The 14,197-nt window shown below is 48.4% G+C and overlaps 1 protein-coding gene across 1 annotated transcript in view; it reads right to left on the reverse strand.

Annotated features, from left to right (window-relative positions):
* The window catches only part of TCAF2 (TRPM8 channel associated factor 2), a 26,200-nt gene extending 14,175 nt beyond the window's left edge, over nt 1–12,025 (reverse strand). The window contains 2 exon segments of the mRNA XM_077778027.1: nt 8,528–9,196; nt 11,865–12,025. Of these exon segments, the coding sequence (XP_077634153.1) occupies nt 8,528–9,150 (623 nt within the window). The 5' untranslated portion in view covers nt 9,151–9,196; nt 11,865–12,025.
* Nucleotides 12,026–14,197: the final 2,172 nt, after the last annotated feature.

Consider the following 14,197-nt stretch of genomic DNA (forward strand, 5'->3'; position numbering starts at 1 on the left):
TTAGAGAGAGTGAGGGGGGAGGGGCAGAGAGAGAAGGGGGGACAGAGGATCCAAAGTGGGCTCTGTGCTGACAGCAGAGAGCTGATGCAGGGCTCCAGCTCACGAACCATGAGATCATGATCTGGGCTGAGATCAAGAGTTGGACCCTTAACCAAATGAGCCTCCCAGGCACTCCCTCACTTTGCAGATTCAAGTGACTGCAGTGTCCCCCCTCAGTTACTAAGCATGGGTGTGCAGTCAGCACTTGCCCTTGGGGACGGGACACCGAGAGTATCTTCTGTTGGGTTTTGGAGAAGGCCCCTCCCCATGGCAGGCAGGGCATTTCCCTGAAGATGCTCCAGGGCCTCCGGCGGGAATTTGAAGTCAGCAAACCTGCTGGGTCAGTCCAGGAGCCTTTGAAACCAAGGTTTGCACAGGAAAGTTCCCTAAAAACCTCTAAGGGGACGTCAGGTAAAGGAGGCAGGAATCTGAGTGGAGGGCCTGGGCTCAAAACAGTCGGGTCTTCTTAGACTTCAGATAGACCTGACCCTGTCAGCCAGCTTCAACCCAGTCTTTGGCTGAGCTCCCCTGGCAGAATATTCCTTAACGTGAACTTCTCTGTGGGGTTAACACTAGCATACTAGCCACCTTTCTCTTCCAGGGTTTTGGGTGTGTATTCATGTATGTATCCGTTAATTTAAATTGGGTACAAGTATTTGTCGCTCTATGTGTTTCACACGGCAGGCGCTGAGAAGCAAGCAGCAAACAGAACAGGCAAGGTCAAGGCATTTGTGCATCTTAATGTTCTGGCTGGCTGGACACGCACCGGCAAGTGCACGGGCCGGGGGTGTGCAGGTTGCGATCACTGATGTCGAGGCCATAAATGCAGAAGCGTGACACTGGGGGGTTACCCCTAGATTCAGTAGGGTCATCAGGGAAGCCGCCTCTGAGGAGGAGGTTTGAGCTTGAAACTGAATAAGAAGAATAAACTGGCTTTTCAAGAACTTCCCAGAGTAGGAAGAGAAATTTGAGAACCAGGTCTTAAAATTAACTTTGCCAATGAACTACTAGTGTTATTTTTTTGAATACTGGATTTGCAGATGTCTTGAAAAAACTTTTTTTTAAGTTCATTTATTTATCTTGAAAGAGCGAGATAGGGGAAGAGAGAGAGAGAATCCCAAGCAGGCTCTGCTGTGTCCTGTCAGCAAAGAGCCAGATGCGGGGCTTAATTTCATGACCTGTGAGATCATTACCCTCAACCAAGAGTCAGATGCTTAACCGACTGAGCCATCCCGGCGCCCCCACAAATGTCTTGAAACTTTGTAACACAAGAAACCTAATGTTACACCTTGAGGTCTTTGAATTTTGGGGGGGGGGGGTTCTAAAATACTTTAAAGATGTGTGTGGCTGATGTATCAGCTACAGCCCCTCCTCAAAATACCTAAATTTAAAAATGTCTAAGTACTCAACAGAAGGACACAATTAAATAAGCTGTAGCACATATATTGTGACTAAAAATTCTCATTAAGATTTTTAAAAATAGAAAAATGTTTTTAAGCAAATACAAAATAGCAGCACATGACAACAAACTAGCAAAAACGATACATGATGACAGAAGATGTGTAAAGGTCAAAATTTTGTTAGGGGCACAAAGAGAAACTAAAAATATTCAGATATTTCACTGTCATGCTGTTATTTCAGTAAAAGTTTCACAAGTAAGGAAAACTGATAACATGGAACACTTATTTTCGTACATCACCTGAACGTTCCCAACACTTCTGCTGGTCAGTCAAGTATATAGATTTCAGTTAAGCACTGCTGTAGGCGCAGAGCCCAAAATTGTGTCTACAATTTCACAGGCTCTCAGCACATTTTAGCTGAGTGAAAGAATGGATTGACAGGTTCTCGAAAGAGTCTGATATGGTAAAGAGATTTGCTTCTTTACCCATTTTGTTGCCACATTAATAAAACTATAAAACACAAGATCAAAGAATCTTAGTATAATTTGAGGGAAATTTTCCTTTTGTGTAAGGGTTTATAAAAAGGCAGAGAAGTGATATAAAATTTTTTTTCAGGTTACACTTATACACAATTTGGAAATAAATGTTTAAAGAAAAAAATAATAGGGGCGTCTGGGTGGCTTAGTCAGTTAAGCGGCCAACTTCGGCTCAGATCATGATCTCATGGTTCATGGGTTCAAGCTCCGTGTCGGGCTGTGCTGACAGCTCAGAGCCTGGAGCCTGTTTCAGATTCTGTGTCTCCCTCTCTTTCTGCCCTTTCCTGCTCATGCTCTGTCTCTCTGTCTCTCAAAAATAAATGAATGTTAAAAAAAGATGAAGAAGAAAATAATAATCACATATCAACTTTAGAGATACACTATTAATACTTCATTTTCTGTATACACGTCTTCACAAATTTGGCATCATCTGAATATAGTTTATATATTCATTTTGTCTATTGTATCAGTATTTTCTTACTCCTTTAATAAATCTTTAAGAAGCTGAAGAGTAAGATATACCATAATTATTTAAGCAATATTCCATTTATTAAACACTTAGAGTTTTCCCAGTGTTTTACTTACTAGTGAAAATGCCATTAAAAATTTTGCTACTGGGGCACCTGGGTGGCTCAGTCAGTTAACCATCCAACTCCGGCCCCAGTCATGATCTCACCATTCTGAGTTCGAGCCCCGCATCAGGCTCTGTACTGACAGTTTGGAGCCTGGAGCCTGTCTCGGAGTCTGTGTCTCCCTCTCTCCCTGCCCCTGCCCTGCTCTCACTGTGTTCCTCTCTTAAAAAAAAAAAAAAAAAAAAAATTAAAAAAAAAAAACTTGAAAAAAAAATTTTAAAAATTTGCTACTAAATATTTGCCTCATAGTCCAATTTCCCCTTTCCAATTCTTCCATCCTCCCTTCCCCCATAGGTGCTGATTTGGAGAGTCCCTCCTGGTAAACTTTCTGCTTATTACTGTCTCGGTCTCTGGGTTGGGCTCCTGGGGAACCCAATTCCGGGAAAGTTGGAATGTTTAGCAAAAATTACATGTGTGTTCTTTGACTCAGCAATCCTGTTTCCAGTGATGTGGCAAAAATATGAAGATATATGTACATGGGTATTTATTGCAATATAGATGAAATAGTAAGAGTACTGGAAAAAAATTTACAGTACTACAAACTCAAATGTCTGTCAGTAAAAAACTAACTGAATAAACTATATTGCATCCATACATTTCAGTGTAATAAAACATACAGTGCATATCTATAGGCTATTATAGAGCCATGTCCAGAAAACAATGTTAAGTCAAAAAAGCAAGGTGGAGAAAAGTATGTATTGTATACGACTGCTTTTTCAAGAAAAAGAAGGATACGTGTGGGGGGGTAGGGTGGGGAGGTGTGTTCATACATAAACTAACAATGGAGTAAAAGTGATTTTTCTAAAAAGGGAGAAAAGAAAATTACATAAAGGAACAGGGATAGGACTTTGGCTTCTTATCATTTTACTTTAGATCCAAATAGCTATGCTACGTTATTATAAAGTAAAATTAATTCACAAAAGCAATTCCAAACAGCAAAAGTAAAATATCCAAATGAATCTACATGTGTATCCACTTAATGGTATAACCACAAAGAGAAGAACTAGTCTAAGGGACTTTAAAGGATGGTAATTTGACTTTATGTACCTCATAAAATATGTCATAAGGATGAAAGGAACTGAGAATAATCTTTAACTGTGCTGGTAGTACTGCCATTTTGCAACTGTTATGTGTGTCTTGTGGGATAAAGCAAACGTGTCATTAGGGTGCTTTCTTTCAGAACTAGGTATTTCATCATGGGGCAAAAAGGAGACAGATTAAGATCACTGAAAGGAAGTAAAACCCTGTAGCCCTGAAGCTGAATTTGAAGCATCAGAATGAACTCTTGACGTATTTGTCTTTTCAAAATACTTATTTCTTAGCTCTGCCCACCAAAGGCCTGGAAACAATAATCAACCCAAGAGCAGTGAGCACCCCAGTGTCTGGCCCCTAAACACCATTTCCCACTCAAAGGAATAAGGGCCCTTTGGAGAAATGGCTGATGTTGGGTCTGGGGCAGGAAATGTGTAACATGGGGCTGAAACAAGGAAGTCTGTTAAGGCTGGGTCAGAAAGTTCCAGTTCGACTTGAATAGGCTCACAATGGCCAAACACAAGATGGCCGACAAAACTACTGTATAGTAGCACCGATACAGGGAATAAGTGGAAAACATTTATTCTGTGAGTGTTTCAGTCCATGAGTTCATAATGACAATTAAAAAAAATAAGACACAGTGGAGACCTTTGGAAGATTCTAGGGGGTCCAGATCAGTGCTTCAGAAGATCTGGCATTTATCCTGCCTTCCCTAAGGAGACTGTGTGCCAGGGTAAGCAAATAGTAGATGAAGGGAGTTACGTTTTTATAGAAGTGTTCTAAATACCAAATAAAAGAAATGCTGGAATTTGAAATATACCATTTTATTTATTTTTTAAAGTTTCTCTTTTATTGAGAGAGAGAGCAGGTGGGAGAGGGACAGAGAGGGAAACAGATTCTCAAGCAGGCTCTGGTCTCTCAGTGCAGAGCCCGACTTAGGGCTCGAGCTCACGAATGGTAAGATCATGACCTGAGCCAAAATCAGGAGTTGTACACTTAACCAACTGAGCCGCCCAGGCGCCCCTAAATCTGCCACTTTATAGCCACTAATGAATTAATGGATCTAGGACTAGGCAATGATTATTAATGACTTATAATATCACAGTGAGAGAAACAGACAGTATATGTTCCATCCTGTGGACATAACACATTACCACCTTTAGAGTGGTCAGGCCAAAAACTCAAACACGAGTCTAATCAAGCCTCTAAATCAGGGGGTGGGAAACTTTTCCAGCAGGGTAGATACTAGACATGAGGTCTGTGGGCCACCTGGTCTCCACTGGTCCTACTCAACTCTGCCATTGTAGCTTGGAAGCAGCCACAGGCCACACATACACGACAGGCATACTGTGTTCTGCTGACACGTTATTCACAAAAACAGGCTGGCACACAGGCCATGGTTTGCCAGTCCCTGCCCCAGAATCTAGGTCTAACTTATGGTGTACAGGAAATACAGAGAACAAAGGAATATATTACATGACACCATAAAAATGCAGCCTACAAAATTCAGACTGAAGGAAACTTCAGGACAAAGTGCCTAGTTTCTTCAACAACAACAACAACAAAACAGAACCAAAAAAAGCAAGAGATACAAAGAATGAGAAAGGAAATTCATATTTTAGACATAAAAGTCTATCAATCAGTCAAAATATTTGGGCTTTAGTAAATACCAGTTCCAACAAACTTTGAAAAAAAGAAGATAATCATGGAAATAAATGATGCCATTAAGGAATGACAGTGGTGCCTCGTGATTGTTTTTGAAAGAGTTTATATGTTTAGACATACACGTTGAAACGTGCTATGATGGGGGCATGTGGGTAGCTCGGTTGAGCAGCAGGCTTTGGCTCGGGTCATGATCTTGTGGTTTGTGAATTCAAGCCCCACGTGAGGCTCACTGCTATCAGAGCAGAGCCTGCTTTGGATCCTTTGTCCCCCATGTCCTTTCTCCTCCCGCCTGTGACCTCTTTCTCTCTCTTAAAAAAAAAAAAAAAAAGATATGATATCTGTAATTTACTTCCAAGTAATGGGTAGGGCTCTAGGTAGAACTGTGCATTGGCTCTTAGGAAGGTCAGGTCATGGCTACATGGGGGCTCACTGGACCAGTCTTTTCCATGTTTGAAGTTTTCCCAAATTAAAAGTTGGAACAGGGGCGCCTGGGTGGCTCAGTAGGTTAAGCATCCGATTTCGGCTCAGGTCATGATCTTATGGTTCGTGAGTTCAAGCCCCACATCAGGCTCTGTGCTGACAGCTCAGAGCCTGGAGCCTGCTTCAGATTCTGTGCCTTCCTCCCTCTTTGCCTCTCTCCCCTGCTCATGCTCTCTCTCTCTCTCTCTCAAAAATGAATGGATGTTAAAAAAAAATTAAAAGTTGAAAGAAACACAAAACATAGATTCAGCAAGAGAGATGACAAACGTACACGCAGGTGAAGAAAAATAGCTTTAGTTTGCTGGACAAGAGCCTTTGGAACAATTAAGTGGAATCAGGCTCATGGGATTTCCTGTTTGTCCCTTAGAATCAAAGACAAGCCAGAGTGGATCACATCCACCTGATGTTTCTGAGTGACCATCCCCTCCTGTCTGTCTCAGAGGGAGACAGGTCCAAGGGCTCCCGGGCTTGGGGCTGACGGCCCAGGGCACTGCTAGCTGCTCACCCAACAGGTGTACACCCTCCCTGGCATCAGCAGCGGGATTTCTTCAGGGTTGCCAGTACCCATTTAACAGGTACTCAGCCCCTATGGCAGCAGAGCTGGCCAGCCAAGCTGGTTTTGGCCACTGACCTATAACCGGAAGTCAGGGCTTCCAAAACTACTTTATTTTCTGAATTAAAAGGGATCTACTCAGCAGGTGTGGATATCCCAGCTTATCCTAGGTATACTCAGTGCCTGAAATAGTAGGGGCAGCATTGTGACCATAAAGATAAAGGTGATACTCCATGATGGTAAGGGTGCAGAGAGAGAGAGAGCGAGAGAGAGAATGAATGAACCTGGAACATCATGGAGTCATTGCCACAGGCTTATCTACCTGAACTTTGTGCCACACAAGAAAAATTAACTCCTGTGTGGTTAATCCACCGTGGTAAGGCTTCTGTTACCTGTCACTGATTTAATCACCGCCCCACCCCCAAGTATCCAAAATTAACCTCCTGGTCTCCTCTGAGCTGCCTTCTCGGTCTTCCTCAGCTCCATAAATGGCATCTTTGGTCTTTAAGGCACTCAGACCCAAACTCCTGACTCTGTTTTTCCCTCTCGCTCCACATTCATCCATCAGCCATGCCCGCTGGGTCCCCAGTCTCACCCCTAGCTCCACGGCGATCACCCTAGTGTGAGCCACGGGCACCTCTAAGGGGGTCTGTGTCACGAGCCCCTGACTGGTCTGCTGCAGCCCTGCCTCCTACAGCCTATTCTCCACCACCAGGGGGTTCCTTTTGAAATACAAGTACTTGCTGCCCTCCGACCCAAATCCTCTCACTTCCATTTGGGCCTGAAGCGCTGCCATGGATGACCTCGCGTCCTGGCACACAGCCCTCCTTCACCGGGCTCCGGCCCCACCGGCTTCCTCGGTGATCCTGCAGCGAACCAGGCGGGCTTCTGCTTCAGGCTTTCACCTTTGCTCCCCCCTCCGCCTGAGTTCTCTTTTCTTTTTTAAAGCGTATTTGAGAGAGAGAGAGAGTGTGTGTGTGTGAGCCTGCCGGTTGGGGAGGGGCAGAGAGAGGAGAGAGAGGGAATCTCAAGCAAGCTCCATGCTTGTCAGCACAGAGCCCTATGTGGGGCTTGATCCCACTAACCACGAGATCTTAACCTGAGCTGAAATCAAGAGAGTAGGACGCTTAACAGACTGAGCCCCCCAGGTGCCCCCCAGGTTCTCATTTCACGAATGTCCATGCGGCTCATTCCTGAAATTCTTTCAGATCTCGTAGCTGTCACCTGACCAGGCCAGAGAAGCCTTCCGAGCTGGCCGTTTTCTTGTTTGCACTCCTGTCCCCTCCCCACGCTCCTCGGACATGCTCCGCATTTCGGGGAACTGCATTTCCCTGGCTTCCTCGTCCCCAGCTTCTGGTGGCTGTGCCCACGGGAGGCAGAGGCAGGAAGAAGGCTGAAGGCAGGCAGGCAACAGGAAGGAGCCCAGCTGTTTGTCTCTCTCTTCAGGCTATGTCTCTGGCACTCACCGTGTCGACTCTGGGACCCCGGGTCCCTCAGACAGCCCCTGCATCTGGGGTCCCCATCCTGCTACACAGGCTCCCACCAGGTGACTCAGCACCTGGGCTCCAGTGACAGAACTACCTCCCTCTGTTGGCCATGCTGGGGCTTGTGTGGCTTTCCAGCTCTTCCTTCACCTGCGTAGTCAAGTCCTCGTATTAAGTCCCTCTGTTTCAAACACCAACCGGGCCCGACTGGGCCTGACTGGGCAGCCTTCCCTGATGACCCTAAATGCCCTCACTCCCTTCCCTGTCACCGTCCACTTCTGCTTTACTTCCCTTGTAGCTCTTATCAACACCTGCTAGAGTTTATACTTATTTGTTTCCTGAATTGCCTAACTCTCCACCGGCATATAAATGAGCAGGTAGCCGGACGGTGTGCTGTGTGGGGCCTGGCACAGCGCAGAGCTCACGTTAACAAGCCAGTGTTCTTTCATTTGTTTAAGAGATCTTGAGACGCGCTCTCCCCAGCCCGGCACTGGACACGGGAGCCAGAGAGATGAACAAGGCCCACGTTTCTATCTGGACACAGGACAGGGTGGTGGTGAGAACCCAGCCGCGCTCCCTGTGTTCGCCTGTGGTGCTTCCAGAACGGGGTGCAGAACCACGTGTGTGGGAATGGAAGCCCCTCGAAGAGGGAGATTAAGTCTCTCGTCACCACATGCCAGACTCCCCGTAGGGAAACACCACTCACCTGACGTGGAGTGGGATCTTGGGCACCTTCTTAGAGACCTTGAACCGTCCTCTGTCCCCATAGATGTCGGTGAAGTACACTCCGGCCACACTTGTCACCTGGTTCCCAGGGAACCTAGACAGCAGGTCGTCACGACCGTGCTGACTGGCCCAGTACCAGGCGTGGCCCCCAATGAGCAAGCCGCCTCCACATTTCACAAACTGGGTCAGCTCCGCGGTCATCTTGTCCTGGTAGGCATTGATGCAGTAAACCCCCGAGGGGGCCCCCAGTTCTGGCTGAATGTGTGCCTGAACCCCACGGCCCTGCAGGATACTTACTAGTGATGCCAGGGAGGGGTGCACTCCAACGGGAGCCCCAGGCGAGGGACAGAGCCAGCCCACGGCATTGAGAAGGAATGGAGCCAAGCCGGCATCCAGCAGGTAGCCCTCGTGCGACACCACCACCAGGCGGCCTCGGCCATAGAAGGAGGCGGCAATGAGGACCTGGCCCTTGTCATTCACCATCACTGGGAAGGCGGCCTCTCCAATCAAAAGAAGTTCACTCGGGATGGGGTCTTTGGGGACATTCCAGCTTGTCACTCCATCCATGAGGGCCTCGAAAGCACCGGCGGGAGTTGTCGCCATGGTTGAACCAGCTGCGGCAGAGATGAACGACTCCACTGGGTCAGAACTGGGGAAGGATCGAGTGAAAACACACGGCGAGTAAATGCATTCAAATGAAAACCGTTTACTGGGCTCCCCACTGTGTGCCAGCCACGGGGGGCACAGCAAGGCACGTGCCAACAAGACCCTCCCGTTCATGAATCTCCCACCTCAGCAGGGGAAGGACAGTAAATAGACAGGTAGAGAAACAAACAAAGCAATTCATAACCATTAGGATGAAACTTAAGACAGTGACGTGGCATCAAGTAACTGGAAAGTCACTTGAAATTGTTTGGTAAGAAAGGCCTCAATGAGGACGTGCCCTTCAAGCTGGAAGCTGACGTTTCAGCTGAGACATGGGAGAGCATGCTAGCCCAGAGCAGCCCCGGGCAGGGCCGAACAGGACCTGAGTGGCCGGGGTTGGGGGTGGGGGGGGCGTGAGGGGCAGCTGGGTCCTGCACAGCCTGGTACAGGGTGACAGCCGGTGTGCACGAGCTGACTTGGTGTTGTGCTGCATCTCTGTGGGTAAAACGGTCATGTGACCTTGCAGAAAACTGCATTTTTGGGGACAGTTTTGACTAAGTGAGTTGAAACGCCTCCCCCATTTATCATATCTGCCCTAAGAGTTCCCTATCTCTGTGTGGGTAGCTTTCTTTTTCCAGGCATCTTTTATTATTTTTTTTATTTTTTACGTTTAATGTTTTGTTTATTTCTGAGAGAGAGACAGCATGAGCAGGGGAGGGTCAGAGAGAGAGAGAGAGGTACAGAATCTGAAACATGCACCAGGCTCTGAGCTAGCTGTCAGCACAGAGCCGCACGCGGGGCTCAAACCCACAAACCGTGTGATCATGACCTGAGCCGAAGTCGGACGCTTACCTGACTGATCCACCCAGGCGCCCCATCCAGGCGTCATTTAAAATTCAGTGTGCCGGGGGCGCCTGGGTGGCTCAGTCTGTTAAGCATCCGACTTCGGCTCAGGTCATGATCTCGTGGTTTGAGGGTTTGAGCCCTCTTTCGGGCTCTATGAGCCTGGAGCCTGCTTCGGATTCTGTGTCTCCCTCTGTCTCTCTGCCCCTCTTCCATTCATGCACTTTCTCTCTCTCAAATATGAATAAACATTAAAAAAAAAAACAGTGCGCCTAAAATTGAGCTGTTCTTATCCTTAAAGCAGCTTTCTTGGATATATTACTTAAGCCTCAGTTTACTCACTTATAAAAAGAATATACATTCCTTGGAGGATTGATGGTGGAGATTAAGAGAAAACATATTAAAACACCTCGTTCTGGGTACACAGTGCGTGAGCGCTGAGAAAACATGAGGGTCTGTCCCTATGCTGACCTTTCTAACTTCCCTAAGTGACAAGGTCCATGTTCTGGGTGCCTGTCCCTTCCCCTGGGCCCACCGCTGACTTCCTCAGCTGAGCACCCAGACGCCTTCTCACCTCGGCAGGTGCACAGGGGGACGTGGAGGGCGTCGGGGCTGTGTGCCCCAGTGGCTGTCCCTAGGTGCGTCCCGGAGCTCCTCAGCAGGCACCCGAGGAGCTGAGCTCCAGCTGCCCACAGCGGTGAGCAGCCCAGCCCCCTGCCCTTCGCTGCCTTTCCCTCCTTCCTGGCCGCCTCCTCCCCACTCCCTCACTGGCATTGGGGCTCACTTCCCAGATAGACTACCCGACTTACGTCCTTGTAGCAGGCTTCACTTTGGGGAAGAATTGAAACTAAATCGCCAAAGCTTTCCTCTCCCTTTGCCTCCTTCCTTCCTCTTTCCTGTTTCCAGGGACAGCGGGCCACCTCTCACACATGAGTGAGCGCCTTCCGCTTGTGTTCACATCCAGACTAAACCGATCCGGCTTTAGCCCCAGGATGGATTCTCACCTACGATCGTCTCAAGCCATCCTACCCACTTCTCTCTGTAATAAAACCCCTCCGATTTCACCCAGTCTCCATAAGGTAAAAGCTGAGTGCCTCGCCCTGGATTTTAAGGCCTCCATGGTCTGGGCTCTCCCGTGTTCCAGACTTTTTCCCTGCTGCACTCTCTGCAAACCACCAGCAGGCGTGGCATCCCTGAGCATGCCCTGTATTTCCTGTAGAAGTCAAGCTCCTGCTCACCCCCTGACTCTCCGTCCCACCTAGCCACCTCTTTCTCAGTTATGCTCCCAGGAAAGTGAATTCACACAAGTGAGTCAGTACCCACATCGAGCATCGTGGGCAGGCTGGGCGAGTGATCTCCGCTTTCTGGTTCAGGACTAGGGAAAAAGCGAAAGAAGGAAGCCTGAGGTCAAGATGATGTTAATTAACTACCTTGGAAAGGGAAGTCTTTCACTACTCTGGGCCTCTCTAGTTTAACAAGAAAAACAGACAAAACCCCCAAGAGATGAGTAATAAGAGTTACTCCAAACTCTGATCTCAACTCTCAAGAAGTAGGTGCGCGCGCGCGTGCAGACGCGCACACACACAGGTATCCATCTTCGTCAAATTCTCGATTCACAGGTTCAAAGAGGCGAGAGAAAGGTGTTTAGAGAAAAACCGCAAATAGCACCAGACTGAGTACACGAAACGAAACCCGGGACCGAAGCAGGGAGAAACTCGCCAACCGAAGCAACGTTCCTGGCCCTGCTTCTGGCACCAAGCGGCGCCGCGGCGAGCCCAGATCCCCCGCCCCCGACCCGCCTCGCAACCCTCTCGGGCTGGCAAACTCACGGTCAGTAGTCGGGTCCACGGCGCTAGCTCCGGGCGTGGGGCACGGGAGCAGTGGCGCAGCGGGCGGTCTGGGGGCCCTGAGGGAGGAGGCAGGCGGGGCGCCGATGGGCGGTCTTGGGGTCCGGTGGAGAGGGCGCGGAGTGGGACCCAGAGGCGGCCGAGGTGAGGCGTGGCATGGGTGGGGCGTCCCGGAGGAAGGGCGCCTAGTGAAGGGGGCGCGGCTGGCGGANCGGACTCGCCTCCGAGAAGCCCCTCCCGGTCCGCTGCACTTGGGGTGGTGTTGCCGCTTGCGGGGCTCTATTGGGTGCGTTCCTCTCAGGAGGCGGGGTTCCTCGATCTGCGGGGGGCGGGGCGGAGAGCGGCTCTCTCAGGCCCTCCGAGAGTTCCGGGGTACGAGAGGGAGCTTTGCCGGAAAGCAAACGCCAGGTCTCCAGGAAACCAGGTTCGGGGCAAGCAACGCCCGACGACAGCGAAACCCAGGGCCAAGGGGTCACGGCGTGGAAGCGCGTCCCTCCCCTCGGGTGGTGGGGTGCAGCGCCAGAGAATAGAGGCTCTGCGTTGAAAGGCTGCCCCCTGGTGGTCATCACCCGCCCATGCAGCCCGTGCTCGTGGAGTTTTCCAGGCTGTCCAGGGCACTCCAGCTAGGGAACTAGGTCTGGGAGTCGAAGAGAGATCGGTGCCAGAGATATTCTTGTTTCAGGAGTTTTATTATGTGTATTCCGTGTGCAGCACTCCTTGCTAGCAAGACGAAATTTTCTTCTCTTAGAAAGCCACGCTTTTTCTTACCTTAGCGTGGCCGTCACTTGCCTCGGAAAGAATTTCCTAACCTCCAGATTACACCAAATCCTCCTCCCGACTACACCAGACACCTCTTCTTTCCCAGGCTGCAATTCCACACTCGCTTGTATGACCACTGATTACCGCTGGTTCCTCCCATAGCCTCTCCTGCTGTGAGTGCCGTCTGTCTCCGTCATGTCCATCCTTGCATCCTCACTGCCAGGGTTCATTCCTGTCGCGTAGTAGGCTTATTGTTTCTTAGTAATCACGTAAAAGTGTGTGATTAAATAAATCAATAAGCATATAGGGAATGTTCAAGAAATGTGTACTGAATTAGTAAATAACCGAGATTTGGAGGACTAGCAGAAATCTGTTTGGCAGAGGACCAAATGCAATCAGGTTTCAGAAAGAAGCCACAAGGAGAAACCTATACAAGGAAGGCGATTTGGGTAAGACCTATCGGAATTTGGGACTACTTCAGGGCGGAAGCCTAGTGTGAGCTGAGGTTAGTTGAATTCATAGGTTTCATACCAGGAAGCAAACCTTTGAGAACCAAGTGGGAGCTGGACACTGAGCGAGTGTATCAGGAAAGTTCCATGTCCACTGCAGAGTTTAGGGGCTCTTTTGTATTTGAGCTCTAAGGGTTTAACAGTCTCTGCCCACATCATTGTCACACTTTATGGTCAAGTACCACAATTCTAGAAAGACTCCTGCAAGTATTCTGGTGTTGATCTAATAGAAGAAAGGGTTTCAAATAAAGGTGAATTTTTCAGGGCCAGAGAGCAAAAGGTACCTGTGGTCGTTAGGGTACCTGCCATTTGGGAACAGAAGTTGGCTGAAGAATGGAAACAAAACAACATAGGAAACAGCATGAAGGCCCATTTAAAACCTAGCAAATGAAAGATGGTGGCCAGCGTGGGTCTGACTAAAGGGTCACTGCTCATGTGCAGACCCCCAGACCCTTCCTCCAGACTAGGAGAAAACAGAGACTCCTCCATGAAAGCAGATTCTCACTGGGCACATATCCTTTGGGGTGCTCTGAGAGATGGAAGTGATGGTACAGTCAACAAGACAGTAGACAGGAAAGAACCGTAATACCATAAGGATTTATGTAGGTCTCACAATCAGCTGAAAAATAAGTGCCAGGGAAGAGAAAGGAAGAAGCAATTATTTCTAGTCATCAGAGATGAACTTACAGGGAAGGGGCCTCTAAAACTTAGCTTTGCAAAAGCATAAATGTTATTTGTGGGCAGAGAAGAGTCGAGGGCAGTATACCATGAGGCCACATCGCAGTCCACGGCATGGAGATGTCCTTGTGAAAGCTTGATTTGAGAAAGACAGTGTTCATTGTGACCGAAGTTTGTTAACGGCGCTTACAGGAGTGAATTCGGATGGCAACCAAGGAGTTTGAATTGTAGTCTGTGGTCTGGAGGAAGGTGTTTTTTGTTTTTTGTGTTTTTTAAATTTTTTAAGTATTTATTTATTTTTGAGAGAGAGACAGAGAACATGCAGCAGAGAGAGAGAGGGAGACAGAATCCAAAGCGGGCTTCAAGCTC

Source organism: Crocuta crocuta, unplaced genomic scaffold, assembly GCF_008692635.1.
Source record: "Crocuta crocuta isolate KB4526 unplaced genomic scaffold, BGI_CrCroc_1.0 scaffold128, whole genome shotgun sequence".
Lineage (NCBI taxonomy): Eukaryota > Metazoa > Chordata > Mammalia > Carnivora > Hyaenidae > Crocuta > Crocuta crocuta.